At 41.9% G+C, this 27,567-nt stretch overlaps 1 protein-coding gene across 1 annotated transcript in view; it reads left to right on the top strand.

The window, feature by feature from the left end:
• The first annotated feature begins 57 nt into the window (after positions 1 to 57).
• CLRN1 (clarin 1) overlaps positions 58 to 27,567 on the top strand; it is a 44,391-nt gene continuing 16,881 nt past the window's right edge. The window contains exons 1-2 of the mRNA XM_086317264.1: positions 58 to 699; positions 26,741 to 26,920. Coding sequence (XP_086173390.1) covers positions 447 to 699; positions 26,741 to 26,920 — 433 coding nt within the window. The 5' untranslated portion in view covers positions 58 to 446. The remainder of the gene's footprint in view (positions 700 to 26,740; positions 26,921 to 27,567) is intronic.

Here is a 27,567-nt window from a genome sequence, read left to right as displayed (position 1 = left end):
GCTGATCATTTACCAAGGGAGCCAAGCCTGTTTCTGAAAGTTTCAACTCACCCAATCAGACAATAAGCAGAGGAAAGGGGAGGCATTTATCAGGTTACACAGAGGACTCCATCTGTTATCTTAGACCTCTGTTACCAGGGGATTGAAGAGCAGATACTTGCAGGCACTTTGAAAGAGGTTTATTCTCTAGGTTCTTAGTCTTAAGATTTCAAATTAGAAGCAGAGAAAAGGAGGAAAAAAAACCAAGCAAGCATGATGAAGCCGCCTCCACCCTGGGATTCTGACATTTAACCCGGCGAGAGATGCCGTCAGTGGTGAAGTTGCTGTTTCAGTTGGGATTTGTCTGTTTAGCTTCTATAATAAATACAGTCAAAGGGGCAGTCATTTCTCCTTGGTCACAAAGGTCTGAGTTCTGAACCTCACCCTCATAAGAGCCATTTCTCATCATGCCAAGCCAACAGAAGAAAGTCATTTTTTGCATGGCTGGGATGTTAAGCTTCATGTGTGCCCTCGGAGTTGTGACAGCCCTGGGGACACCTTTGTGGATCAAAGCCACCTTTCTCTGCAAAACTGGGGCTCTGCTAGTCAACGCCTCAGGGCAGGAGCTGGACAAGTTCATGGGCGAGATGCAGTACGGACTTTTCCATGGAGAGGGCGTGAGACAGTGTGGCCTGGGAAAGAGGCCCTTTCAGTTCTCGTGTAAGTAACTATTCCATTTGAATTATTTAATAGTGCAGGCAAGCTCTTCCAAGTGTTGCAAGAAATTATTTTTAAGAACCTTGCCCTGTCTATTGCAGGACTTGTTGAAGAGGTATGAACCATCGGAAATACATAGATCTCTTCTGAGCAGCTTCTTTCTGGTTTTTATTATTTCATTCTATTTTTCTTATGACAACTTACAGTTAATGAGTTACCAGGGAATTTAACTTTTGATAAAGATAAACATTCTTAAATATTAATATTTATGTAGGAAATTATGGGCTCTTATTTTTAAAAGAGGGGAGCTTGGAGAAATAGCAAAGTGTAAGAGAAGATCTTTGTTTTGTTCTTTAAAATAGAACCAGTGTCATGTATGTGTGGCTGAGTCCCTTCCCTGTCCAGCTGAAACTATCCCAACATTGTTAATTGGCTATTTCCCAATACAAAATAACAAGTTAAAAAAAAAAAAAGAACCAGTGTCATGAGCTCCTTAACCAACTCTAGCTGTTTTTACTCCTGGCACATAAGTTTGTTTCCTGTCTATACCCCCATTTCCCCTGCTAGGAACTTTACTGTTGATAAATATTTTTTTCTTTTTTCCTTACCTAATTTGGATCACCTGACTATAGAAATTTAAAATAATGTGCCATGCTACTTGAGAAAGAATTAGATACCTATTTAGGAAAATTTGCCACTGACTGACCTTTGAATTACGTGGAGCATAAGAGACAGATTTTCCTATTGCGATATTTGTGAAATGGAAGTGTTACCCAGACTATTTACTACCTGTGTGTCTTAAGAAGAGAATTTTTAAAAAATTACCATGTGAATAGGCAACTCATTAAATGAAAATTAATAAGAAGTCATTTGTTATATCTCTCCCAGCACACATTCAGAAATTATTATTATTTCAAATGGGCTGGTTTGGAACAATCTTATGAAGACACAGCCAGTAAATTACTGCATAAATCAGTCTTCAGGAAAGGAGGTTACCAATTGAGGCATTTAAAATGAATTATTATTTTGCCTGGGTATTTTTTTTTCCTAGCATAGGTGGAAAGCTAAATTAATTGAATTTATTATTAACATATGCAGTGTCTAATTAAATTTCAGTGCTGGCCTATTTATATTTCCACAACATTCCTTCCCACTTCTTAGCACCATTGGACACCAACTTTCAACTCACATAGGCTATTAAGTGATAGAAATTTGCACAGGGCTCCAGAAAATCCCCAAGAATTAGTATTCGGCTTTTTAAGAAATCAGCATTGACTAGATTGGATGAAGTGGATCCCCAACCTTTTTATTGAATGGCTTTATTTCCTTAAGGTAAGGGGGCTGTTAGAGTTGTTTAGTTTCCCAAGGGGTTCAGGGTAAGAACAAAGCAGAATGTCACATGAATTGCAACTGTATTAAAAGACAAAGAAGGAAAAAAGATGAGTGAAATGATTTAACCATGAGTCATTGGCAAGCTAAAGTGTGAGTAAAGCTTCTCATAAATGAATTTAGACAAAAGCAGAGAGCCTACAGGGGTTTTCTGGAGTCTCTGCATTTTCCACAGTGAAATGAAGATAAACTTTACTCATAGCACAGGATATGTTCCAAAACAATAATATGTTTTCTAAATACGTACTTGACAGTAAGCAGTATGCATATTTTGTCTCATTTAATCCTCCCAGGGCCGCATTCCTCTGTAGTTCAGTGAAGCAATTTTTCATGGCTGTGTCCTATGCCAGCTCTGTCTGTAATGAAGTTGTTCTAATTGGGGGTCCCTTTGCTTTCTGTGAAGTTTCAGAGCTGATGGGGTTTAAACAATACCCCCGCCTACCTCACACCATTGCATTAGTCCCTGTGATTCTCTGAATGTTTCCTCCAGCCTAATGAAGAAAATTTTGCACTGGACAAATTTAGTTGGAGGTTTATTTGGAATAAATTGGGCGTTGTCAGTGTCCATGTTCTAAATGAGTTTTTGCTTGGTTCTGCTGTACAAGTTTATGTGTATTATTTTTATGTGCAACATATGTGTTACTTTTAAAACCCAGATATAAGTATAACATGGGGATGAAGAATGAACCAGAAAATAGTTAGGCAACGTTGTCATGTTTACTCCTATTAAATATTCCCTATTGACCACTCTGTCTCTTTTAATTATAACAAAAATCTCCCCTGTGAGCCTGCACAATTATGCTGGGAAAACTTCTGCCTCGTTTACTCTGGCTGATTCTCATCCATTTATGGGTCAGCGGTTCATCTTCTCGAGATCAGTAGCATTCATACATAAAACACAATTTCATTCATTATAATGAAGGACTATTTTCCTTTCAAGGCAGCACGACTGGTTGGCTTAATTTTTCCTGATATGTCACCTGTAAAATTTTAATGATGGTGTTTAAACTTTAAATGTAGCCATCAAGACAAAAAGTATCAGTTTTGAGCTCAGGGTGTGTGGGTGGGTTTCTGTTTTGGTTTGAAACACTGAGGAGCATTATCAAAATATGATCTTCAAGAATCATATGGCATTAATCATTCCTAGATGTGCTGATCTCTTCATTGCCAAGACTGTTCAATGAGCTGGGGAAAACATATGGGATAATTTTTTTTTTTTAAATCAGAAAAACAAAATTTAACCAATCACAGCATTTCGTAGCTTGTAACTTGAGTCATACTTTTTAAAGCATCTTAATTTGGACCTTATGATTGAAAATTTGTAAAAAGCTTAACAGAGGTTTAGCTTACTTCATATTTTAGAGAAGCAGAGCTTCTTGACCAGTTAAGGCATATGACCCAGATTGCAGAGGGAGCATTGAAACTACTTCTGTGAGCAAAAAGGTGGCTTCTCAAACATATTTTGGGGTAGAATAGTTGGGATTCTGGATTTCTGTGACCATCACTGAGAGTTGGCGTTCTATCCCCGTGGTCTCCTGCTGATCCCAGCTGTTCCAGGTGATCTACCGGTCACCCTTCTATATGTCCTGCATCTTTCCCATCACTCTGCCTACACATGGCGGGGCTGCAAACGTCTTTGACGTTCCGCCTTCTGGTAACACTGCCTGTCTCTCCCCTCTTCCTTAGCGTACTGCCATGAGGAAGCCGGCACAGTGGGGGTAGGAGGGACACCTATTGTGTTCACGGAAGACTAGCTGGTGGGAGGGAGGTGGGTAGGATACACTTGTACTGTTTCACTCAACCTGCAGGGCCCCTCTGGCATTGCAGCTTAGGTGCCCTATTGTGTAGCCCCACTCACCCATTAGAACAGTTCCGCCAATGAGAGGTTGTTTACCTCCCATTGAGGAAAAAAGTGATTAGAAGATAGTAATGTTCTAGCTATCTTCACTAATGCGAAGGGGAAAGCCAGCTTCTCACGGCCAAATAACTGTTTGCTCCTCTCTCCTTCCCAGACCTTGATGCTCACTCTGCTATTTCTCATCACCTGTATTAAAAGTTCTTGAGATTTCTCTGCAAGGAGATCCTGAGCCCTAAGAAGGCAGAGGCTATTATGCATCCTGGTACTCCCTCATACTAGGACCTAGTACAACGCATGTCACAAAGGGGTGCTTAATCAGTGTTTGGTAAACTGGCACTATCAAGAATAAGCAATGTGGGATGGGGGCAGCACTCTGCCACTCGCTGCAGATTAGACTTGAAGCAAATTATGTCACTTCATTGCTTTTCAGCTCTTGCATCTATCAAATGGGAGGTGAAACTAGGTGATTTCTAACATTTCTTCCAGTTCAAACACTCTATGATCTGTATAACAAGAGGCTGGCTGTTCTAAACAAGGTCCCTCCAGCTTTAAATTTGCATGACCCTTCTAGTTTCAAATGCTCACAGCTTCCACTGACAGATGTTAGCCACCATCATTAGAAGTGGCGAGTTTGTGTGCCTTTGCTCTCTCATGCTTAAAGCACCTGATTTGTGAAGTATTCTGAAATACCTTCCATTTATTAGGACTCAGACGAATTTCATTATCAAAGTCAGTGCTTCTTTTTTTCCCCTGTCATAACCTTTCACTTTTTGTGTAGAAAATTGCAGGTTAAAGAAGGAGAAAGTGAAAAATGGGATGTTTTGGAATTCTAGGGAGAGGGGTTAGTCGGTTCCAAAGAGCAGGAACAGCCATAAACCCTCAAGGAATTAAGAGAGAATTATCGAGAAAGAGAAAAAGGGAGATCTAAAGGCATGGAGAGGCTGTCCAACCTCCTTCTGTTTTTTCCTCTTCATTTTCTCTAGAAGCTCCTCTTCCATCCTCACTGCAAAACTCCTTTTTCCTGAATCTGATTTTATTAACTGGTAATGTCAAGAAATGAAGAATGACTAGTATATTTAACACTCCAAGGGTGTTCTTTACCCAAAGGCAGAACTTAAGCAGAAATCATCCTCAAATTAGTGAGAAATACAGAAAAGGTGATTTTGAGAGAAGGAACTTCTGGTTCTCCTTGGCTAGTCCAGGACAAGAGAATTTATCTCTGCTTCCTTCCTAACAACTACATCTAATATCCTTATTGGAAAAAATAATCCACAAAATCAGCCTTGTTTGACAATTGTAGTCTTGCTTATATGTGTAAACAGGCTTCCCTGTTGGCTCAGTGGTAAAGAATCCACTGCCAATGCAGAAAACACAGGTTTAATCCCTGGGTCGGGAAGATCCTCTGGAGGAAGAAATGGTAACCCACTACAGTATTCTTGCTTGGAGAATCCCATTGACAGAGGAGCCTGGTGGGCTACAGTCCAAGGAGTCACAAAATAGACCCCACTTAGTGACTGAACAACAGCAACAAAATATGTAAACACACACACACACACACACCCCTGCCTTCCCTTTAAATTACCCTCCATCCTGACAGTGAGTAATGTCATTGACCTGTGCTTTCCTGAGAGAGGAAGTAGAGGTGGATGGGGCTGCTTCTGAAACTCCGTGTGGCAGGTTCTCAGTGGAACTTTTGGAACTTAATCCTGGTGTGTGAACTTTATCTGTTGGAGGATGTCTTCTAAACTGTTCTTATAATTTGCTGCTCTGCTTTCTCGTTTATTTTTTTCATCCTTAGAAGAAGGCTTGTTTAAAAAACTGGAGTATAATTGCTTTACAACGTTGGCTAGTTTATGCTGTACAACAAATTGAATCAGCTGTAATTATACATATATCCCCTCCCTCTAGAGCCTCCCTCCCACCCCACCCCCCATCCTGCTTTCTCTTCTAATCTCTGAGGGTGACTCATCTTCCCCAAGGACTTTCAGGCAATCCAGAAGAAAAAAATACTAGTTTCAGCTGCCCATTTACTGGGTGCCTCACGGGTGCCAGGCATTTTGCATACATGATCTCCAACCTTTAGATGGAGGCGTTATGATCCTGCTTCCCTTGAACAAACAGAAGTGGAAGACGTGGAAACTCAAGAGAGGTCACAAAAATTTCCCAAAGTCACAGACCTAGTAAGTAGCAGACCTAGGATTGAAATTCTTGATCTACTCATTCCTCTACCACCTTCTGTCTCCATACATTATGCAAAGAGATGAGGAAAATGTACAAGCAGGACTTAGTTTCACCACCTATTTAAAATACTATGTTGGGCTGCTGAGGACGTGGAGGAAACGGAAAAATTGTGTACTGTTGGTGGGAATTGGTAACCACTATGGAAAACAGTATGGAGGTTCCTCAAAAACTTAAAAATAGAATGACCACACAACCTGGCAATTCCACACCTAGATATTTATCCAAAGAAAGCAAAAACACTAATTCAAAAAGATATATGTAAGCCTATGTTCTTAGCAGCATCATTTAGGATAGCCAAGATACAGAAACTGTGTCCATCAACAGATGGATAGATTAAAAAAAGATATGTTTTACATATATAATGGGATATTAGTCATAAAAAAGAATGAAATCTTGCCACTTGTGACAATGTGGATTGACCTGGAGGGTGTTATACTTAGTAAAATAAGTCACACAGAGAAAGACAAATACCATATGTTTTCAATCATATGTGGGATCTGAAATAAAAAGTGAACAAATAAAACAGAAAAAGGCTCACAGATACAGAGAACAAACTAGTGGTTATCAGAGGGGAGATGGGTGGTGGAGGCAAAGTAGGCGAAGAGGATTAAGAGTTACCCACTACCATTAAGATACAACATGGGAAATGTAGTCAATATTTTATAATAACTTTGCATGAAGTATAATCTATAAAAGGATAAAACTACTATGCTATACATTTAAAACTAATATAATATTGTAAGTCAACTTTACTTCAGTTTATTTTAAAAGAAAAAAAGAAAAAAAAACCTCACAGATGAAAAAGCACTGTGTTAGTACTTCACACGACCTAGTTCTCATATAACCAAGTGATGGTAGTTGGCCTTCAGATTTGAATTCATTCATTGCCTCTTTATTTCACATTTCAGTGGCCCTGATATTTCAGCCCCAATTTGACCTTTAGAAAATAAAATAGGTAAGCCAGGATCTAGCTTGAGCAGGTCACATGCTTGTGGCTAAACTTTGGGTTATATAATTATATTATCTTGATGTTGATAGTTAACGCTGAAGGCAGAGACACCTGGTTTCAACTGTGGTTAGCTCATTTAAAAATCTCTGCCAGTGAAAACCTTCATGGTAAGATCTTCAAAGTTAGTTACTTGTGTGAGTACATGTTCTCAGTCGTGTCTGACTCTTTGTGACTCCATGGATTATAGCTTGCCAGGCTCCTCTATCCATGGAATTTTCCAGGCAAAAATACTGGAATGGGTTGACATTTCCTTCTCCAAAGGATCTTCCCGACCCAGGGGTCAAACCCATGCCACCTGGGAAGCCCCATTTAGTTACTTGCACTACAATAATTATTTAACCACGGCAATGATGAAAATGGCGGGCTGCTTCCAGAGGTGACAAGAACAGGTTTCAAAACAGAAGCAGGAATTAGAAAAAAAAATGCAGGTACATTTGATTCACTATAAAAACTGATATGAGGAGTCAATGGGTTAGAATTAGAGTACAAATCAAGATCTCTTTTCTCAAAAGATGAAAAATAAAAGCTCATTTTAATCTCTGAACTGTATTAGGGATTTCATAAAGCTAAAAGCAGGTAGATTAAAAAAAAAAAAACTCATTTAAATGAAACAACATCAGATTTGCCTTTCATCCAGTCATGTAGCTAAACAGCCAGAGTGGCTGTGGTGTGATACCCTTTCATTACAGGTCTGATAGCACTGACTAATAGCTAACGGTACCTGGCAGACTAATTTATGCAGGATTCGTATTTCGCTCCCTCTCAGCATGTTATAACTGTGGCAAAGCCATTCTTGGGAGTTATTACCCCAACATAATCATACCCTGTGGATTTGGAGCAGTTAAATGGGTTCTGTTATCGGAGACACATATGCACCAAAGCATCTGCCGTCCCTCAGCCACTGTGGGTGATTAAGACTCACTGATGGGGCTGCTTCCCATAGGCTGGAGTCAGATAGGTAGAGTTCAGCTGAAAGAAATTCAGGCGAGGTACTGAGAAAACTGCATTTTAAGTGGTTCTATCATACCATCGAGTCTCTTCCTTTTAAGTGCTGGGGTCATGGATTTCATTCTCCCTGACCATGGAGCCATCAGAAGCCTGGCTCGATACCTGGGTGTGAGATTCGGGGTGATATTAAAGGAGATGAATGCACTGAGTTCATGTCAAGAAATGTCTTTTACTGGATTTTCATAATGACAGGCTGCAGACGGGCTGAGGGGAAAAGTCAGATAAAGAGCATTTCTGTAAGAAGAAAGAAATCTTCCCCCTTAGTCCCTTTCAAGAAAATGAATAGCTGAGCACCAAGGGGCCAAATACAACTTCTTTTTGAAACATCCCTTTCATGCGAAGGACAAGTCGAGAAGAAAAACAGGACCTCTGAAGCTACCACCACGGCTTTAATCTAGGAAGAAGAGGTGGCACCATTGCTAACATCATTGTCAGAGGCTGCCTTCGTTTTGAGAGCTTCACGGATGGTGTCACCTGCAATTTACATCTGGCCAGATGAAGACAGATAGGGTCGATGAGACCTAAATCATTAGATCAGTGGTCTGTAACCCTGCTGTGCTTTAGAATCACCCAGGGAGTCCTGAAAACTACCGATGCCAAGGCCCCATCCCTGAGCAGCTGGATCAGGATCTCTGGAGGCGGGGCCTGAGCACTGGATGGCTTAGAAGCTTCCAAAGTGAGTCTAATGTGTAGCCAAGATTGAGAAGTACTGTGGCAGATGACAGCCGAGACTGGCAGAATCAGGTGAGGTCGAAGAGTCAGGAGCCCTCTGTGTTAGGGCTGGACGAGGTCACCAGAAGGCGGGCAGGGGGAGAAGTCATGTTTAGTATTGTTCCCAAACAGTTGGGAGGTTTTCTGGTCGAGTTCAAGCTGGAATGCTTGCCTTCCATTCCTTTAGCGGGCGTATTTCTAGGAAGGGTCTCACACTTCATCCACACCCACCTGGGCTCGGAGGGAACAACAGATCTGAATGGTGGGTTTATAGTAAGAAACTGAGCAAGTTTTGGCTTCAAAGGCATTCTGTCTTTCCAAATCTGCCCACCAGTTACAGGAGTCTGCTCTTCTCCTGGCCAGAGTCAGGGTGCCAGGTCTGCCCGGGGGAAGGAGGACTTTCGCTGACAGGTGAGGGCTGACGGGCTGAGGGGGTTGGGAGTGTGAGACCAACCAATTCAATGGAACTGGATGGACAATCTAAACCACCTTCTCCAACACTTTATCAAGATAAAGCTAGTATCTTGGCCTCCATTTCCCTGTCTCCTGAAGACTATCAGGGCCCCTCTTTAGAGGTGTGCTATCAGAAAATGTGCAAGGAATAGCAATAGGGAAATAGAAGTGAGAATGGGGGCGGTAAGGAGATCCAACCGGTCCATTCTGAAGGAGATCAGCCCTGGGATTTCTTTGGAAGGACTGATGCTAAAGCTGAAACTCCAGTACTTTGGCCACCTCATTCGAAGAGTTGACTCATTGGAAAAGACTCTGATGCTGGGAGGGATTGGGGGCAAGAGGAGAAGGGGACGACAGAGGATGAGATGGCTGGATGGCATCACTGACTCGATGGACTTGAGTTTGGGTGAACTCCAGGAGTTGGTGATGGACAGGGAGGCCTGGCGTGCTGCGATTCATGGGGTCACAAAGAGTCGGACACGACTGAGCGACTGATCTGATCTGATCTGATGGGGGCAGTAGATCTGTTACTGAGGGACGTGTGTGACAAGGAGCAAATAAGTGATCAAATCTGAAGTTCTTGGATTATGTATAGCAATAGTCACCTGTCAGGCCAGGGGAAAAACAAAACAAAGCAAAACAAACAAAAAAACCCTGAGCTGCAAGACAGATCATCTGAATGCCATGTAATCTCAGGGCCTCTCTGGGAGGATATTAAGTCCTAATATACAGATATGGCTCCACCTATGGGCTGGATAACTCCCACCAGTTCCAGGGATCAATCCTGAGATTTGAAAACGCCGGTGCTCTCACACTGCACTGGGCTCTTGAATCTCCCACTCTTTTTCCAAAAAACATTTATTTATTGGCTGCACTGGATCTCCGTGTGGCATACAGGATCTTCGATCTTTGCTGTGGCGTTCAGGATCTTTTTTTTTTTTTTAAGTTTCTACATGTGGGATTTATTTTCTTGACCAGGGATCAAACCCAGGCCCCCTGCATTGGGAGAGCAGGGTCTTAGCTGCTGGACCATGAGGGAAATCCATTAAGTATCTCACTCTTGGTAAATATACAACTCTTCTGCCATTTTCATTATGTTAAAAAAAATGCTTAAGTGATTATGTAAAATTTATAGAACTTCCATATAAATGATATTGTGTTGTTCAAAAGTTCTGCAACTTATTTATATTACCATCCACATTTACAGACAAGGAGCTGAAGCATCATGAGCGGTAAGTGGCAAAACCAGATTTAATCTCAGACTTGGGCTTCCCTAGTGCCTCAGACGGTGAAGAATCTGCCGAAATGCAGGAAACCCGGGTTCAGTCCCTGGGTTGGGAAGATCTCCTGCAGGAAGGCATGGCAACCCACTCCAATATTCTTGCCTGGAGAATTCCATGGACAGAGAGAGGAGCCAGGCGGGCTACAGTCTGTGGGGTTGCGAAGAGTCAGACACGACTGCACAACTAACACTTTCACTTTTCCGATTCCAAAAGCTACTCTTTTCCCAGCCTGTCACCTTTTGATTAATGTCTAACTATTTTTCTCTCTTCCCACCAAGCTCCCTCCTCTTCTTCCTTTGGTCATGTGTGATATTCTAACCGCCTCATACTCTTGATTAGTGCCTAAACAGAGGCTTAGACCAGGTTTACTGAGTCCTGTTTTAAGAATTGCAGGATGAAAGATATAATCAGTAAGAGATAAACAGAGAACAAGGTTTTGGGATAAAATACAGCAGAAGAACCCAGGAGACAGAAATGAAATAAATTTTAAGGCAACTGAAATGAAAGCCATACATTTAAAGAGATCAAATAAAGCATGGATTAATGGCAATAAAAGAACATACTTAGCAGTTAGTAAAAACAAACAGCTTTAAAAAAAAAATCTTATTCTTATTACTTTCCAATGATCTATTGAAAACAATGTCACTTCATATGTAAAATACAAATTCTTTGTAAGTTAGAGTATGGTGCTCTCACCACCCCCTGAAAAGATCATCGGTGCTTACGTGCTCCAGTGCTCTTCTAGACTCAAGGGGAATGAGACAGTACTTGTTCCTAAACACCCAAGAATCTAGCAGAAGTGTTTTTAAATAACTGACCACTTGTAAGAGCTGTATGTACAGTTTTCTCAGTCAAGATGGGTGAGGCTATGTTTTAATAATGAAGTCCAATATTATAGGTTTAAATCAACAGAAGACTTAGAATTCCATGATGGCCTAGGATTCTGGGTCTTCACTGCTGTGGACCAGATTCAATTTCTGGTTGGGGAACTGAGATCTTCCAAGACATGCAGGGCAGCCCCCCCAAAAAAAAAATTAACAAAGATTGATTTGTTGCTCACAGTACATATTCATCAGAGATTAGCTGTAGTTCCATTCCAGGATTCAGTCACCATCTGTAATATTACCAGTTATTGTAACAAAGAGCTCTCACCCAGGCAACTAAATTCTCTGACCTGGAACTGACACACACCAAGGATGTTACATGACCGAGCCCTCAAAGGAGCCAAAACATGAAATCCCCATGGGCCCAGAAGGGGGAAGAACCAGAACTATGGACGGTGTAATCGTGCCCATGATCATTATCATCAACACAATCATTTTTGTTTACAAAGTTCCAAGAAACGGAACTACTGTCTGTCAGGGCAAGGCACAGAGAGATCAGAGGAAAGTAAGGATTAGAGTTAGATATCACTAGATGGCATTGAACAAGCCATTCTGAGCAAAGGAACAGCATGAACCAACATAGGAAGAGCCTATTGTGGCCAGAGCACAGAGGACACGTGAGAGACAAAAGAAGGAGGAAGGTAAGGCTGGAGAGGAAGAAGAGAATAGAATGTGAGGGACTTCACTGGTTAACTTTATCTTGTAGGCATTGGGGTACCACTTAAGGATGTTAAGTAGGTTTGTGTCAGAACAGAAGACAGATTAGAAGACTGAAAGAGAGGCAGGGAGTATAGTCAGAAGGTTCCTCCAAGATTTGGAGGTCCAAACCAAAGCATTGTCAGAAGGCTGGAAGCCGGGTACAAATATTCCCAAAATAATCAGAAGCAAATATCAACAAAACTTGGTGATAGAGGATGAACCCCAGGCTTCCACTGGCTAGATGGTTGGGATCACTTGCCAAGATAAGTACAGAAGGGGACAGTTTAGAGTGGAAGTGGAATGACTTTTGGTCACGTTTAATGAGTTCACGTATGGGTTAGCAACAAGAGACGTCCATCAGTTATACAGATATGGAGGTCATGAGCAAGGCTGGGGCAAAGGCAGAGAGGTGGGACCCGGCAGATTGGAGGTAGTAGTTGGAGCTACAACTGAAGAGGAGGCTTCTCGAGGTGGGAGTCAAATGAGAAGGCAAAAGAAGATGTGTTCTAGAAAGCGCTAATATTTCCAGGTAGAAGAGGAGGGACGTGCAAAGGGGAGGAGAGGAGATGGTCAGTGAACTGGGAGGGCCTGGCTGAGGGAGAACCACGGGAGGAGCAATGTTCAACCAGGGAGCAACGGAGGTGTCACATGAGAGACAATGAAAATGGTCCTTTGAATCTTATACCAGAAGGTCACGGGGGACCTTTGCTAAAGCAGTCTTGATGCAGTGGTCCTCCTGTAGGAAGGGGGAGGAAAGGACCTTGTGGGAGCTGAGGAGGGAAGGAGAGGTAAGGACCCAGAGAAGACTGAGGACAGGGAGTGGCGAGAAGAGTCCTAAGGCCAGGCTAGGGTGTGTGTGTGTGTGTGTGTGTGTGTCTACGTGTGTGTGTGTGTGTGTATACATACGTACATATAGTGGGAGGATATTGAGTACAAGTCTACGCTGACGGGATACAGCAGTAAGAAGAAAAGGCTGTAGACAGATGGGACAGCTAGATGATTAATGGATTCAGAAAGGACAGTGTGGGAAAGGGTCAGAGAGCACCAGGAGTAGGCCTAGACGTGGGAAATCTTCTGATGGCCTCTGTTTTCTCTCTGAAATGGAAGAGTTCAGTTCACTAGGTATCTTTGAGCCTTTTGTAAGCCAGATAAGACTAAGGGAGACAGAGCTGGAGCGTGGTGGGTGCTTAAGAGCTGGGGAATCTGGAATATCCAAAGAGGGACAGAAGGGGGAAAGGCTGGGAAAGGCTTTGCGGGGATGGGGGGACCACAGTTCAGAGGCTCAAGGAGAGTGGGGGTCCAGACACAAGGCATACAGCTTGAGGAACAGAGCCTCCCACTGAATGACAGCAGGAGGGTAAACTTCCTCCAGAGAGCACCACGGTGACCGTGTTTTCACTCCCAGCCGTTACCTTATGACTTACTCGGCTGTTTCATGAGAGCAGACTGCAGTCACAAGGGTCCCACAGCTTTCCTCTGTGTGCTCAGCCATGTGGGTTCCCTTGCCTTCCTATGACTTGTATATGCATGTATGTATGTGTTAGTAGCTCAGTCATGTCTGACTCTGTGCAACCCTATGGACTATAGTCTGCCAGGCTTCTCTGTTCATGTAATTCTCCAGATAAGAATACTAGAGTGGTTGAAGCCTTCCTTTCTCCAGGGGATCTTCCCAACCCAGAGATCAAACTCTGGTCTCCCGCATTACAGGCAGATTCTTTACCACCTGAGCCACCAGAGAAGCCCTCCTATGACCTGGGCGCCTTCTATTCTGTTAGGAGAGTCAACTCAACGTCTGGTTTCTTCTAGCTCTGTTTCTAACTTGATATCTTGTCTGAAATCTCCGCTTTCCAGACTTTCCAAAGAGGAATTGAGCTTTGAACCAGGAGTTTAACATGAGTGTTATAGAATATAACTCACTGTCTTTAGATTCCCTTGTATCTACATATCTAGATGGTGTTCTCTTAGTATTCTGGCCCAAGTCATTCTATTCCTGGGAATGCCTCCAAAAGGTTATTCCTGCACATCACCCACCCCTATAATGAGAAAGAAAAAGGTATATACTTGAAAATGCTCGTGGGAAACAGTAACCATAATGCTGAAATAATGGAAGTCAACCTAACGGGCAGCAGGGCAGCAGTTTGATGGAAAATCCACGCAGTTATCTAAATGGTAGTTATGAAGACAATCTGTGTGACATGGGGATTGCTTATATCCTGAATAAAAAGAACAGAATGTGACCTCAGAACTCCATTATGATTACAGTAATATATTTGAAAGGAAAAAAAAAAAAAACAAAGGAAAGGCTTGCTTTTTATGTTGATGGGATTGCAGGTGAAATTCATATCTTAATTTCCATTTCAATGTTATAACATTTTTCAGTTATAAGTTCCCTCCATAAACAGCAGGAACGTTGGACAAACTAACAGAAACACAGAGACAGGAAGTCCGTTTTGCCCCATTCTCCCACCCTGGCAACAAAAAAGAGCTGTGTCATGTTAACATTTGATGTGGATTCTTTCACAAATTCCAAACTTTAAACCTTATTATTAAATAACAGCCATCAGTTTCCATCTAACATGTTGACAATCCCCCAAGTATGTTGGATTAAAATTTTTCTTTTAATAAAGAGATTTGAAATTCCATTCTAGTTGCCAGCCAGGTCTTTCAACTTCTTAAAAAAAAAAAAGACCCACACCAGCTCCTCTCATCCCTTTGGCAACTATTCTATTTCCACATTGTCCCAGATTCTCTCCAAAAGCTCTTTCAATTCAGCTTCGATTACCACCAACCCCAGAAACAGCTTCTATTAAGGTCACCAGTGACTGCCTGACTCAAAGGACAAATTCTGGTTCCCAACCAGAAACTCCCAACACACTTAAAACTGCCAACCTGCTTCTTCATCTACTTTGGCCCTGTGGTCTCTGGCTGGACTGACCTCTCCCCTCCTTCCTTCCCTCCTCATAGATGCTGCACTAACGCCCTCCCATCAGAACCACTGGTTTCCACCAAAAAACCCCAGACCTGCTAACCAGGCTCTGCCCCTACATCCTCCCCAGAGCGAGACATATCCACCCAACACACACGTGTCCAGCAGCTACATGGTGCATTCTCCACAGCAGCAGAAACCCCCAAAGGAGGTGAAAATTAGTTCTTCAGGGCAAGCAAAAACCCCTACTCCTTCAAAAAGTATATATTATAAGGTATACAGTACACATACAAATATAATACAGAAACCAATACATAGTATATCTGTGGTATTAAAATTTCATGTGTGGAGGGCGATTAGGAGAAGTGTCTAAAAAGACTCCTGGGGTGAGAAGCAATAGTGAAAAAAAAATGTTGGTAAATACTGTTCTGCGAGCATCCTTAGATGCCAGGAAGACAGCAGTGGATAAAACAGACCAAGGCACTTGTCCTCATGTTATGGGGGAAACAAACAAACAAGTAAAAATATACAATTTATCAGATGGTGATAATTGCTGTGGAGAAAAATAAAAGCAAGGAAAGGGGTTGGTAGTGCGGGGGGTGGGGGAATGGGCAGGAGGTTGCAACTTAAGATTCATGTTGATGTATGGCAGGAACCAACACGATATTGTAAGGCAATTATTCTTCAATTAAACATAAATAATTTTTTAGAAAAGAAGGTCTCCCTGAGAAAGTGACATCTAAGTAAAGACATGGAGCTGAAGGAACAGGCTGTGAGGATATCTAGGGGATATACAGGCAGAAGGAACAGTACAAGCAAAGGCCCGGAGGTGCAAGTGTTTCTGGCACATTTGAAGTACAGGAATGAGACCAGTGGCTGGAGCACACCAAGCAAGGAAACAGGCAGCAGATGAAGTCAGAGGTTTGACAAGAAGTCCAACCTTGTGTGTGGGTGATCTAATGGGCCATTGTAATGACTTGGCTTATACTCAGCAAGATGAGAATCCACCAGAAGGGCTTAAGTGGGGAACTGAAATAACCCAATTCACTTTTGAAAGATTCCACTGGCCACCGGGTTGAGAGCAGAGTGCGGGATGGAGGGGTGGTGGCAGGGAGACCGGTTAGGAAGCCCTTGCAGTCCTCCAAGTGAGAGATACTGGTGGCTTAGACCAGGAGGAGTAGTGGAGACAGGGAGACGTAGTCTGACTCTGAAGGCAGAACCAGCAGGTTTTCCTGATGGGTTCAACACAAAGTGTGAGAGTAACAGAGGAATTGAGGATGAGGCCAAGAAAGAATGGGACTGCCAGCAACCGAAATGAAGAACGCTAAAGGAAGCAAGAGTGAGAAGAGGAGATTCTGAGTTCACTTTGGGACACACTGACATGCCTACTCAATATCCCATGTTCAGTAGGTAATTGGAGGACATACAAGTTGGGGATTCAAGAAGAAGTCATGCTGGAAACATCTGTTTGAGAGTATTTCTGGTCAAAGCTATGATACTGTATAGAGCACTGGGGGAGAGGGTGAAGAGGGAGAGAAGAGGTCAAAGAAATGAGTTGTCCTCTGGTTGACTCAAGAGATGAAGATGAGCCAACAAAGTAGATCAAGATGGTGGCCAGGGAGGTAACAAACCCAGGAGACGGCAATGTCTGGAAGCCAAGAGAAGAAAGTGTTTCCAGGAGCAGGGGAATGAGCCACTGTGCCAAATGTAGACTGGGTAAGATGGGGAGAAAGATGGACCCTTGGGTTTGACAGCTTGAAGCTCTTGGCTGTCCTGGGAAATGTATTAATAGTATTAGTGCAGTGGGTTCAAGAGAGAAGGTGGAAAGAAGACAACGACGCTGAGAATGTAGGCAACTCCCTGAGAGCTTTTGCTGTAAGAGAAACAGAGAAAGCGGGTAAGAGCTGGAGGAGGACTTAAGTGAGATTTTTTTTTTAAGATGAGAAAAATGAGAGCATGTTTGTATGCTGATGGGACTTATCCAACAGACGGGGAAACTGATACTCTGGCAGAGAGAGGAGACCAGTATCTTTGAGGTGGTGGGAGGGATGGATGGTAGGGAAATTGGCCTAAGACAGGGGTGCACTGTAGCAGACCTCTCCTGAGCACTGATCACACACTAGGTTCTCCTTCCACGATGTCATTAAATCCTCACAGAAGTGAGCAAAAGATGGGATTAGTCTTATTATTATTGTTGTTTTTAATTGGCCGTGCCATGCAGCTTGCGGGATCCTAGTTCCCCGACCAGGGATCAAATAAAGGTCCCCACAGTGGAAGTGCTGAGTCCTAACCACTGGACCATCAGGGAATCCCCTTAGTCTTATTTTTTTTCAAAGAAATCAAGGTTTAGGGAGTTCAGAGAGTTAGAAAAGAAGCTAAAACTGAATTTCTTTTGTCTAATTTCAAATGCCTAGTCCATTCCCAGGCTGCCCCATGGAGACCCTTATTTTACAGAGAGAAAGAGGGATCCATTAACCTGCTCACAGTCCCAGAGTGGACCCGAACCTGAGTGCCTGACTCCTGGCCCAGTGCTCCTTTTCTCATCTCTAACCAAGCTCTTCCTTCCTCCATGCCAAACGGTCACCTTTGCCGAGGCTATCACTCACACCTGGAAGGCAGCATTCACTTTACACCCTGTTCCTCCTGCTTTTCTTTGTTTTTGGTGAGCTTTACTGTCATTGTTATTCAGTTGCTCAGTGGTGTCTGACTTTGCAACCCCATGGATTGCAGCATGCCAGGCTTGCCTGTCCTTCACCATCTCCTGGAGTTTGCTCAAACTCATGTCCACTGAGTCAGTGATGTTATCTAACCATCTCAGGTATAACTACATACTGTACATTTCATCCTTTTTAGGTGTACAGGTCTATGAATTCTGAGAGGCATAGAGGCATGTTAATACCAGCACAATCAAGATATAGAACATTTTCATTACCCCCCAAGTTTCCCTTATGCCCCTTTGTGGTCAGTCTCCTCCCCACCCCTAACCCTGGGTAACCAATGATCCTTATCGTTTCTGTCCTTATCATTTTGCTTTTTCCAGAATGTCATCTATATGGAATCATACAATATGCAGCCTTTCGAATTCACTTACTTTCAGTTAGTATAACACATTTCAGATCCACCCTTGCTATCATGCACACCAATAGTCCATGCCTTTGTATTACTATGGAGAAATAAATGGCAATCCCCTCCAGTATTCTTGCCTGGAAAATCCCATGGACAGGATCCTGGCAGGCTGCAGTCCATGGGGTCGCTTATTTTACGGACAGGCCACAGTTTGTCCATTCACCAGTTGATGGATATTAAAATGTTTCCAGTTTTTAACAAATATAAATAAAGCCATTGTAAACATTTAGGAATAGGATTGCTGGGTCATATGTTAAGTCTATGGTCAGCTTTTAAAGTCTTGAAACACTAGGTATTCATATGTAAAAAAATTTAACCTTGGCCATACACAAAAAATAACTTAAAATGGATCGTAGACTTAACTGCAAACCTAAAACTAAAAAATTTCTAGAAGGAAAACATAGGGGAAATTATTTGTGACCTTGCAGATCTAACATCTAAAACATGATATATAAAAGAAAAAAAATGATAAATTGGAATTCTTTAAAATAAGGACTGCTCTTCAAAAGACATTGATAAAAGAATGAAAAGACAAACCACAGACTCAGAGAAAATATTTGTGAATTACTTATCTGATAAATGCCTTGTATCCAGCACACAGAAAGAATTCTTGAAACTCAATAATAACAGTAATAAACAATTCAGTAAAAAATGTACACACAAAAGATATGAACAGACACTTCAACAACAAAAAAAAGATATATAGAAGGCAAATAATTCACAAAAGGATGCTCAACATCATCAGTCATTTGGCAAATACTAATTAAAGCTACAAGATAAACTACACTTCTATTAAATGACTACAATTTAAAAAAACCTGCCAAGTGTCCCCAAGAAAGGAGAACAACTGGGACTCTCATGCATGGTGGGTAGGGAAGTGAAATGGTACAGCGACTGTGGAAAACACTTGGCAGTTTCTTATAAAGTCACACATTCAGGAGCTTTGTATGGGGGATGGGTTGACTACAAAGGGGAAACCGGAAGTTTGGGGAAATGTGGAATAGTTCTGATAATTGATTGCGGTGGTGGTTACATGATTGCAAGCATTTGTCAAAATGCACAAAATTACATTAAAAAGAATTTTTTACTGTATTAATTTTATTTAATCTTGACAATAGAGGGCAAAGTAAAAGTAAAGGCAGTGAGGCCACTGTGTGACTTTATACAACTTACTTCTCTATGCCTTCTTTTTTTTAAATCTATACACTGAGCATATAATAGTACTTTCTTTATATTGTATTAAGTATGCTGATTTATGCGATATACCTAAAGCATGTGGCACACAGCAAATGCCATATAATTATTTGACTGTTATTTTTATTCGTATTTTTATTACTCACATATTTCTCTTTGAAGAAGTCTGGTGAAAAAAGGAAGGGTACTTAGGGGTTTGGATGGTTGAAGGATGAGGAGACCTAGACACACGGAGTCATAGACAGATGGAGGAAATCAGTGATAAGGGAATGAAAGAGAGGGAGAGTAATGCTGAACCCACAGACCAAGCCTGTGCTATTAATATGGCATCGGCTGCCCGTTTTCATAAATAACTCCCTTTCACTTGTCAACAGCTAATCAAGTAATTTCTCGAGGCCAGAAGTGACTTGCTGGATTAATGACAGCCCCTCCAGAGATCAACATGTTCAAATCCTTCTTCTGTGTTGTAATCCTACACCTCAAAGAACGGAAAGAGGAACAAATCTACCTCCTGGACACAAAATATCCACTATCATTAAAGTGACAACTTCCAATTTTTATTTGAATGGTCTGCTCTCATCTTCAGCAAAGGAAAAGTCAGATTAGCGTTGGTTGGAAAATGGAGGGTTGTTACCAGAGTTCTGATTGGTCATTATAGACCTCAGGGAATTTTTATCAAACAAAGAAACTTGATAAGATGTAAGCATAATAAGCAGGGATTAGTGCCCTCCTGGGTAACTTTCTCACAACTGTAGGAATTTTAAGAGACTTCGTAAGAATTAACATGCTCCACGTGATATTGACTTTAGCTTCTGGCTTTTCTTTCCAGGAGGCAAATCAGTACAATTTCTTCTGCCTTTGTTTCGATTTGGTAACAACCCTCCATTTTCAAACAGGTTTCACCTACCTGCCCCCTCAGACATGAAGAGGTTGCTACTTTTTCTACAGGTGCGGAGATAGAAGCAACCAAGGTTTTTGATAACTGCTGGTCAAAACCAAAGCAACAGCTGACCAAGTATAAGAATAGCAGGTCAGATTGATTGAGATGTCTCAGAAGTTGGAATTTTGGGAGGGCAAGTGATCACAGACCAGCTGGTTCACTCTGTGCCCTCAGAACACAGGGCAGCATGGACCAGTACAATCACTAACAACCCAGGCTCAGCATTTCAACACCCCGTGTGCCTCCATCTTCCAAACAAAGCAGAGGCATTTTCTTATTTTATTTTTATCTATCTATCCAGCCATCCAATTTCTAATTAATAAGAACTTTTCAAAACACAATCACAACACCTTTAACATAACCAACAACATCAATAACAGTTGTGTAATATCTAAAACTCAGTCCACTGTCAATTTTCCTTGGTTATTTCAAAAATGTCTTTTACAAAGTTTTGTTCAAATCGCAAACAATACCCACACATTGCATTTGGCTAGTGTATCTCCTAAAGTCTCTTTTAATCTAGAGCAGTCATGGGAACTTTTTGTCTTCATTTATCCTTTTGTGTTGTTTTTAATATTCATGTATTTATTGAATAGATAATGTGTGCAGAGTGGTAAAATTTTTTTTTCCCAAACGGAACTAAAAGGAATATCATGGGGACTTTGCAGGTGGTTCAGTGGTAAAGAATCCACCTGCCAATTCAGGAGACATGGGTCTGATCCCTGAACTGGGAAGACCCCACATGCCATGGAGCAACTGAGCTGGTGTGACACACTACTGAGCTTGTGCTCTAGAGCCTGGGAACCACAACCACTGAGCTCGTGTGCCACAACTACTGAAGCTTGGTGCCCTACCGCCCATGCGCCCCAACAAGAGAAGCCACTGCAAGGAGAAGCCCACACACCGCAACTAGAGAGTAGCCCCCACTCTCCGCAACTAGAGAAAAGCCCACACAGCAACAAAGACCCATCCCGGCCGAAAATAAATAAGTAAATAAAAATTATGTTTTTAAAAGGTACATAATGAAAAATCTCTCAGTCTCCTGGCCCAGAAGCAATGCTACCAGTTTCACGTGTAATCTTTTAGAAATAGTCTCTGCCTAGACAAGCATGCCTGTCCCCAAGGCTCTAGCCTGGTGAATAAGAGTGGACATGAGTTCAAGTCTCTGCAACTCACTAAATAAAAACCTTGGGCACATTACATCTGAGTCCCAGATGTTTCCTCTGGGAAAGAGAGGAAACTATTTGCTAGAGGAAAAAAACTAATAATGGTACCTATACCATGGCATCGTTGAATTAAATCAGATATGTGAAATACTTATTACTTGTTTCTATGTACATCCTCCTTTGGCTTTTCCCCAAATGACAGAATCAGGCACTTTCTCCTTCGGTGTGTTTTTTTCATCACACATCACATTTTAATGATAAGTCCATACCTGTTCTTAAAGATTTGCTTCATTGTTTGAAATCATTGACTTACATTCCATTGTATGGATGCCATACTGATAGACATGTAAATAATTTCCCACCTTTTGTTTTTACAAAAAAAAAAATGCTGCCATGATATGTACACCTATGGCTGATTCATGTTGATGTTTGAAAGAAAACAACAAAATTCTATAAAGCAATTATCCTTCAATTAAAAATTAATACATTTAAAAAATGCTGCCATGAATATCCTTGTGACATTCTATTGAATTCATGCACAAAGCATCCATAGGATAAACTCCTGGAAGTAAAGTGCTGAGCGAAGGATACATGTATTTTAATTCTTTACAGTCATGTAAAGCCCCAAAGGAAGCCATATCAATTTATACTCCTAAGAAAAGTACAGAAAGGACTCCATTTCCCTACGTCTTAACTAACACAGTCTATCGCTATATGTTTTCATCTTTGTAAATATGATTTGTGGAAAATGGTATCTCACAGATTTAATGTGCATTTCTCTTATTATGGGGCTTCCCTGGTGGCTCAGAGGTTAAAGCGTCTGCCTGGAATTTGGGAGACCCGAGTTTGATCCCTGGGTCGGGAAGATCCCCTGGAGAAGGAAATGGCAACCCACTCCAGTACTCTTGCCTGGAGTAAGAGGAGGGAGGAGCCATGGAGGGAGGAGCCTGGTAGGCTACAGTTCATGGGGTCGCAAAGAGTCGGACACGACTGAGCGACTTCACTTTCTTTCATTTTCTCTTATTATGGGGCTTCCCGGGTGGCTCAGATGGTAAAGAATCTGCCTGTGATACAGAAGACCCAGGTTTGATCCCTTGATTAGGAAAATACTCTGGAGAAGGGAACCCACTCCAGTGTTCTTGCCTGGGAAATCCCGTGAATAGAGGAGCCTGGCGGGCTTAATAGTCAATGGGGTTGCAAAGAGTCAGACATGACTAAGCAACTAACACTTTCACTTTTTTTCCCTCTTATTATGAGATTGTAAAGGAAACATTGTGTAAGTAAACCTCAGTTCAAATGACCTGCCCAGGACTCCTGAGTGAGGACTCAGAGAATACCGCGAGGGTACAATTTTAGACTCATAGGAAGTTGCAATGACGGTGCAGAGAGTACTATCATTTCGGGTATCCTTCACCTATTTTCCCCAGATACATTTATTTTTATTGATACACTGAGGGGTTGGTTCACAGTGACTGAATTTCCCAAATGATATTTAAAAACATGAACTTTTTTTGTTTAGAGTGACAAATGAACATGAGCATCTTAAGTATAAGTACTCTCTCCTTTTTGTGTGTCTGCTTTTCAGTTACAGAGCAATTACTTAAATGTCATGGTAAAGCAATGTTTACGGGTCAGTCTATTTTTGGGGTTTTACATTATGGCATTTCAGAATTTGCTTCATTTTACCTAAAAGGCAGTAGTAGTGTTAAGTCACTCAGTCTTGTCTGACTGTGACCCTGTGGACTGTAGCCCTCCAGGCTTCTCTGTTCATGGAATTTTCCAGGCAAGAATACTAGAGTGGGTTGCAATTTCCTTCTTCAGGGGGTCTTTACAACCCAGGGATCGAACCCAAGTCTCCTGCATTGCAGGCAGATTCTTTACCACCTGAACAACCAAGGAAGCCCATAAATAAAAGGTAGATTTTTATGCTTAAAAGAATGACCTTGTCTGTACTCGTGAAGAGGACGCTCCCTCTCTGATAGCACTAAGCATGTTTCATGCATGTCCGTATGTTGTGAGTTATATCTTACAAGTGGTGAAGGGTTTGTTCTGAACCAATGCACCTCCTTCTCCTGGTCGCTTTCGGACACATGATCAGGAGCACAGCACTGTGGCCACAGGACCTGTATTTGCACAGCTGACCACTTCCTCCTTGAGACATTTTCTTCCCTTGGCTTCCCTGCTGTTCAATCTGTGAATTTGCTCCTAACTCATAAGCTCTCTTCCTCTCCTGAGTCCATCTTTCCTCTAGCTATAGCTTCTCCACAAGTGATAGCCATTCCCTGGCTTTAATGACCAGGGCCAGGACTAGGGTGAGGCCATGAAGACACCTTGGTCATAGAAGTTAATGAGACATCTACCCTGGGTTCGTGCAAGTACAGGGTTGGCCCCAGAGTGTCACTATCTCCTTAAGCTTTCCTTTTTGCTCTAGACACCTTGCTTTCCTCACCCTAGTTTCATCTCCTTCAATATCTCTGCCTGCTTCCTAGACCTCCAGATACATACAACCTATTTGTCGTCTCTACTTAGGATAGCTTAAATGCAACTCAAACTTCAAATATTTAAAATAGAACTCTTGCATCACTGCCCACCCCAATAGCCAAACCTGCTCCTTCTACTTGTCTATTCCACTTAATAGCATCACCATTTATTCAGTTACTACAGGAGTTATCCTCAATTTCTTACTTTCATCAAGTCTATCTTCTGTCTCCAAAATACAGTACAAATCTGACAACCTCTCACGGCCTTTGCCACTTATGCCTTGGGCCAGACCTCCATCTCTTATCATCGCCCCAAATCCATCCTCAGGATCCCAGCTTCCACATGTACCCTTCCCCCTTCTTTCTCCCCCTTAGACTCATGACTCTGCAAGGCAGAGCAATCTTCTTTTTTAAGAAGATTTGTTTTTTTCAGTTTTGGCTGTGCTGGGTCTTGCTTGCTGCAGGTGGGCTTTTCTCTAATTGCAGCAAGCAGGGGCTATTCTCTAGTTGCACTGCTCGGGCTTCTCATTGCAGTGGCTTCTCATGTTGCAGAGCATGGGCTCTGGGTGCACGGACTTCATTACTTGTGGCTCCCAGGCTCTAGAGCTCAGACTCAGTCGTTGAGGCACACGAGCTTATTTGCTCCGCAGCATGTGGGGTCTCCCCATGCCAGGGATTGAACTGGTGTCCCCTGTATTGCAGTGGACCACCAGGGAAGCCCCAGAGCTATTGTTTTACATCCTGGAGTAGATTATGTCATTCTCCTACTTAAAACCCTCCAGTGGCTTCCAAATGAATTTAGCATAAGGGCAGACCATCCCCCGCCCCTTACCATGGTCAACAGACCAGGAGCTAGCAGGTGTAACAATTTGATCCCAGCCTAGCAATCCCACTTCTGCCTCAACCTCATTCACCAGGAACCTGCACTGGCTCCCTCCTGCTTCAGCTGTGTTCCTTTCCCCTGGAATGCTCTTCCCCAGATCTCTATATAGCCACCTCCCTCTCAACATTCAGGTGTCAGCTCTGGTGTCACTTTCCTGACCACCCCCATCCACTCATCCATCACTCAAAATCCCATCACCCTCTTTTATTTCTCCATAGCATTATCACTATCTGAAAGTGTCTTGTTACCAGTGCAATAGCTGCTCAAAGCTCAGGGGCTTAAAACAAAAATGTACCAGTTCAGCTGGGACAGCTCTTGATTGGGTCTCTCTCTGCTGCAGTTGAACAGCAGCTGAGGTTGGAGTCACCTGGAGGCTTTTCTGGGCTGGACGTGTAAGATTCTTTCCTCCTGTGTCTGGTGCCCTGGTGCTCCTCTGGGTGGTCTCTTTTCCCAGCAGAGAACTGGACTTCCTGCACGGCAGCTCAAGCCTCCAAACGGAAAGAAGTGGAAATGGCTGGTCCTCTTATAGACCAGGCCTGAAAGCGGCATGATGTGCTTCTGGGTGTGTGCCAAGTCGCTTTAGTTGTGTCTGACTGTTTGCAACCCCAGGGACTGTAGCCCACCAGGCTCTTCTGTCCATGGAATTCTCCAGGCGAGAATACTGGAGTGGGTGCCATTTCCTTCTACAGGAAATCTTCCTGACCCGGAGACTGAACCCATGTCTCTTATGTCTCCCGCGTTGGCAGGCGGGTTCTTTACCATTAATGCCACCTGGGAAGCTCTGCCATATTCAAATGGTCATGGAGCAGTCCCCCAGGTTCAAGGGGACTGAGGAATAAATTCTACCTCTTATAGGGGAAGTAACATATATGTAAAAAGAGGCAAGGAATTGATGGGGGCCTTCTTTGGCAATAAACTATCACATTCATTTCTTTATCTGTTATTTATCTATCAACTCCCGTTAGGTTATAAACTCCACAAGACAACAGGGACCTTGTTTTATTTTATGGCTCTATTAGCACCTAGAACAATGTTTGGCACACAGTAGGTGTTCAATAAATCAAGTTTGTGGACTAGACTAAACTTATCCAGATTGGTTTTGCCTGGTTTGCTGATGCTAAGCAAGCTGATGTCTTTCCAGATAAGAGAAATGCTACATTTATGAAGTATTTCATTTCCTCTGCAAACAAGAAAAACTTGCCCTGAACACAAAATCTAGAAATAGATTTGGCATGTTTTCTAAATGGAAAATATTTCTTGTATCACCAGAAATTATTTTCCCACAGTTTGTGCTACATCAAAATATTGAAGTCAACTGAAAATACCTCATTCTTTAATCTTGGTGTGGACTAGATTTTTTTTTTTTTTTGTAGCAAAGGAAGTAGAAAAATCTCCTGATGGTTTAACTCTCCCAGTTCTGAAAATGTCATTACAAGTTAAGATAGATTGAAAAAAAAAAAAAAGGCTACGGAGAAATGTCTTTAAAAGTTTGGTCATCAAAATGTATAGCTTTTGGTTATAAGACTAGCACGTGTTTACTTAAGTAATTATATATGACCAAGGGCAAAAAAAATCCCTCAAATTTTCCCCACTGCTAGTTTTTACTGGTGAGTTCTATAAAGTAATACCATGTTTAAACCTTTTTGTAAATCCCTTGTAAATGAGTAAGTGAGAATGTATTCATCTGAAGGATTTTAGGAACTGTTGAAGTGAAAAAAGAGGGATTTAATCTTTTAAATTACACTTGCAAATGACCACTGATGAAATTTTTCCCAATCTTTGTTTTGTCTTCAGTTTTCCCGGATTTGCTCAAAGCTATCCCAGTCAGTATTCACGTCAATGTCATTCTCTTCTCCACAATCCTTATCGTTTTAACCCTGGTGGGGACAGCCTTCTTCATGTACAATGCTTTTGGCAAGCCCTTTGAAACTCTGCATGGTCCACTGGGGTTGTATCTCTTGAGCTTCATTTCAGGTGAGTACAAAATTCTACCTCTGAAGACAAATGGGCTTGTCAGTGTACAAAAGATACACCTACCCACATGTAAAACGACAGTACATATATATGGACATTCACTGTGGCAGTATTTATGAGAGCAAAAGGCAGAGAAACGTATAATTATCCAACAAGAGGGGAGCTAACAAATTCCTGACGGTAGTCTATCCAACTAGCTGGCATTAAATTGTTTTGAAGAAGATGTAATCGAAAGAACAAATGCTCATATCAAAAAGTGGAAAAGCTGTATATAAGATTTTATAAAGATAAACTTAATTTGATTTCCCATATAAATATAGGGAATGTATACATATATTATATATAAACTCTCCATATATATAGCCCCGCACCCCACATATGTGTATGTATATATATATATAGAGAGAGAGACAGTCTATTCTGTTGGTGGTAATCTCTGAGCAGTAAAATTATGAGTGGTTTTCATTTTTCTCATACTTTTTAATATTTCCAAATGTTCGGTAATATGCATGTATCTATTCATAATCAGAAAAATAAATACAAGGCATCAAAAAAGAGTAGAGCCAGTGTACCCCCACACATGAGTGGCCATATTCAGGCCTACAGGGACTTTGTGTAGCCTACGGAGGTGTATCTGAACAAGTAAA

The sequence above is a fragment of the Bos grunniens genome, chromosome 1, assembly GCF_055505025.1.
Source record: "Bos grunniens cultivar Pamir isolate PY7600 chromosome 1, Bosgru_T2T1.0, whole genome shotgun sequence".
Lineage (NCBI taxonomy): Eukaryota > Metazoa > Chordata > Mammalia > Artiodactyla > Bovidae > Bos > Bos grunniens.
Note: the sequence above shows the minus strand (reverse complement) of the source record. Positions and strands in the feature narration are given on the sequence as shown.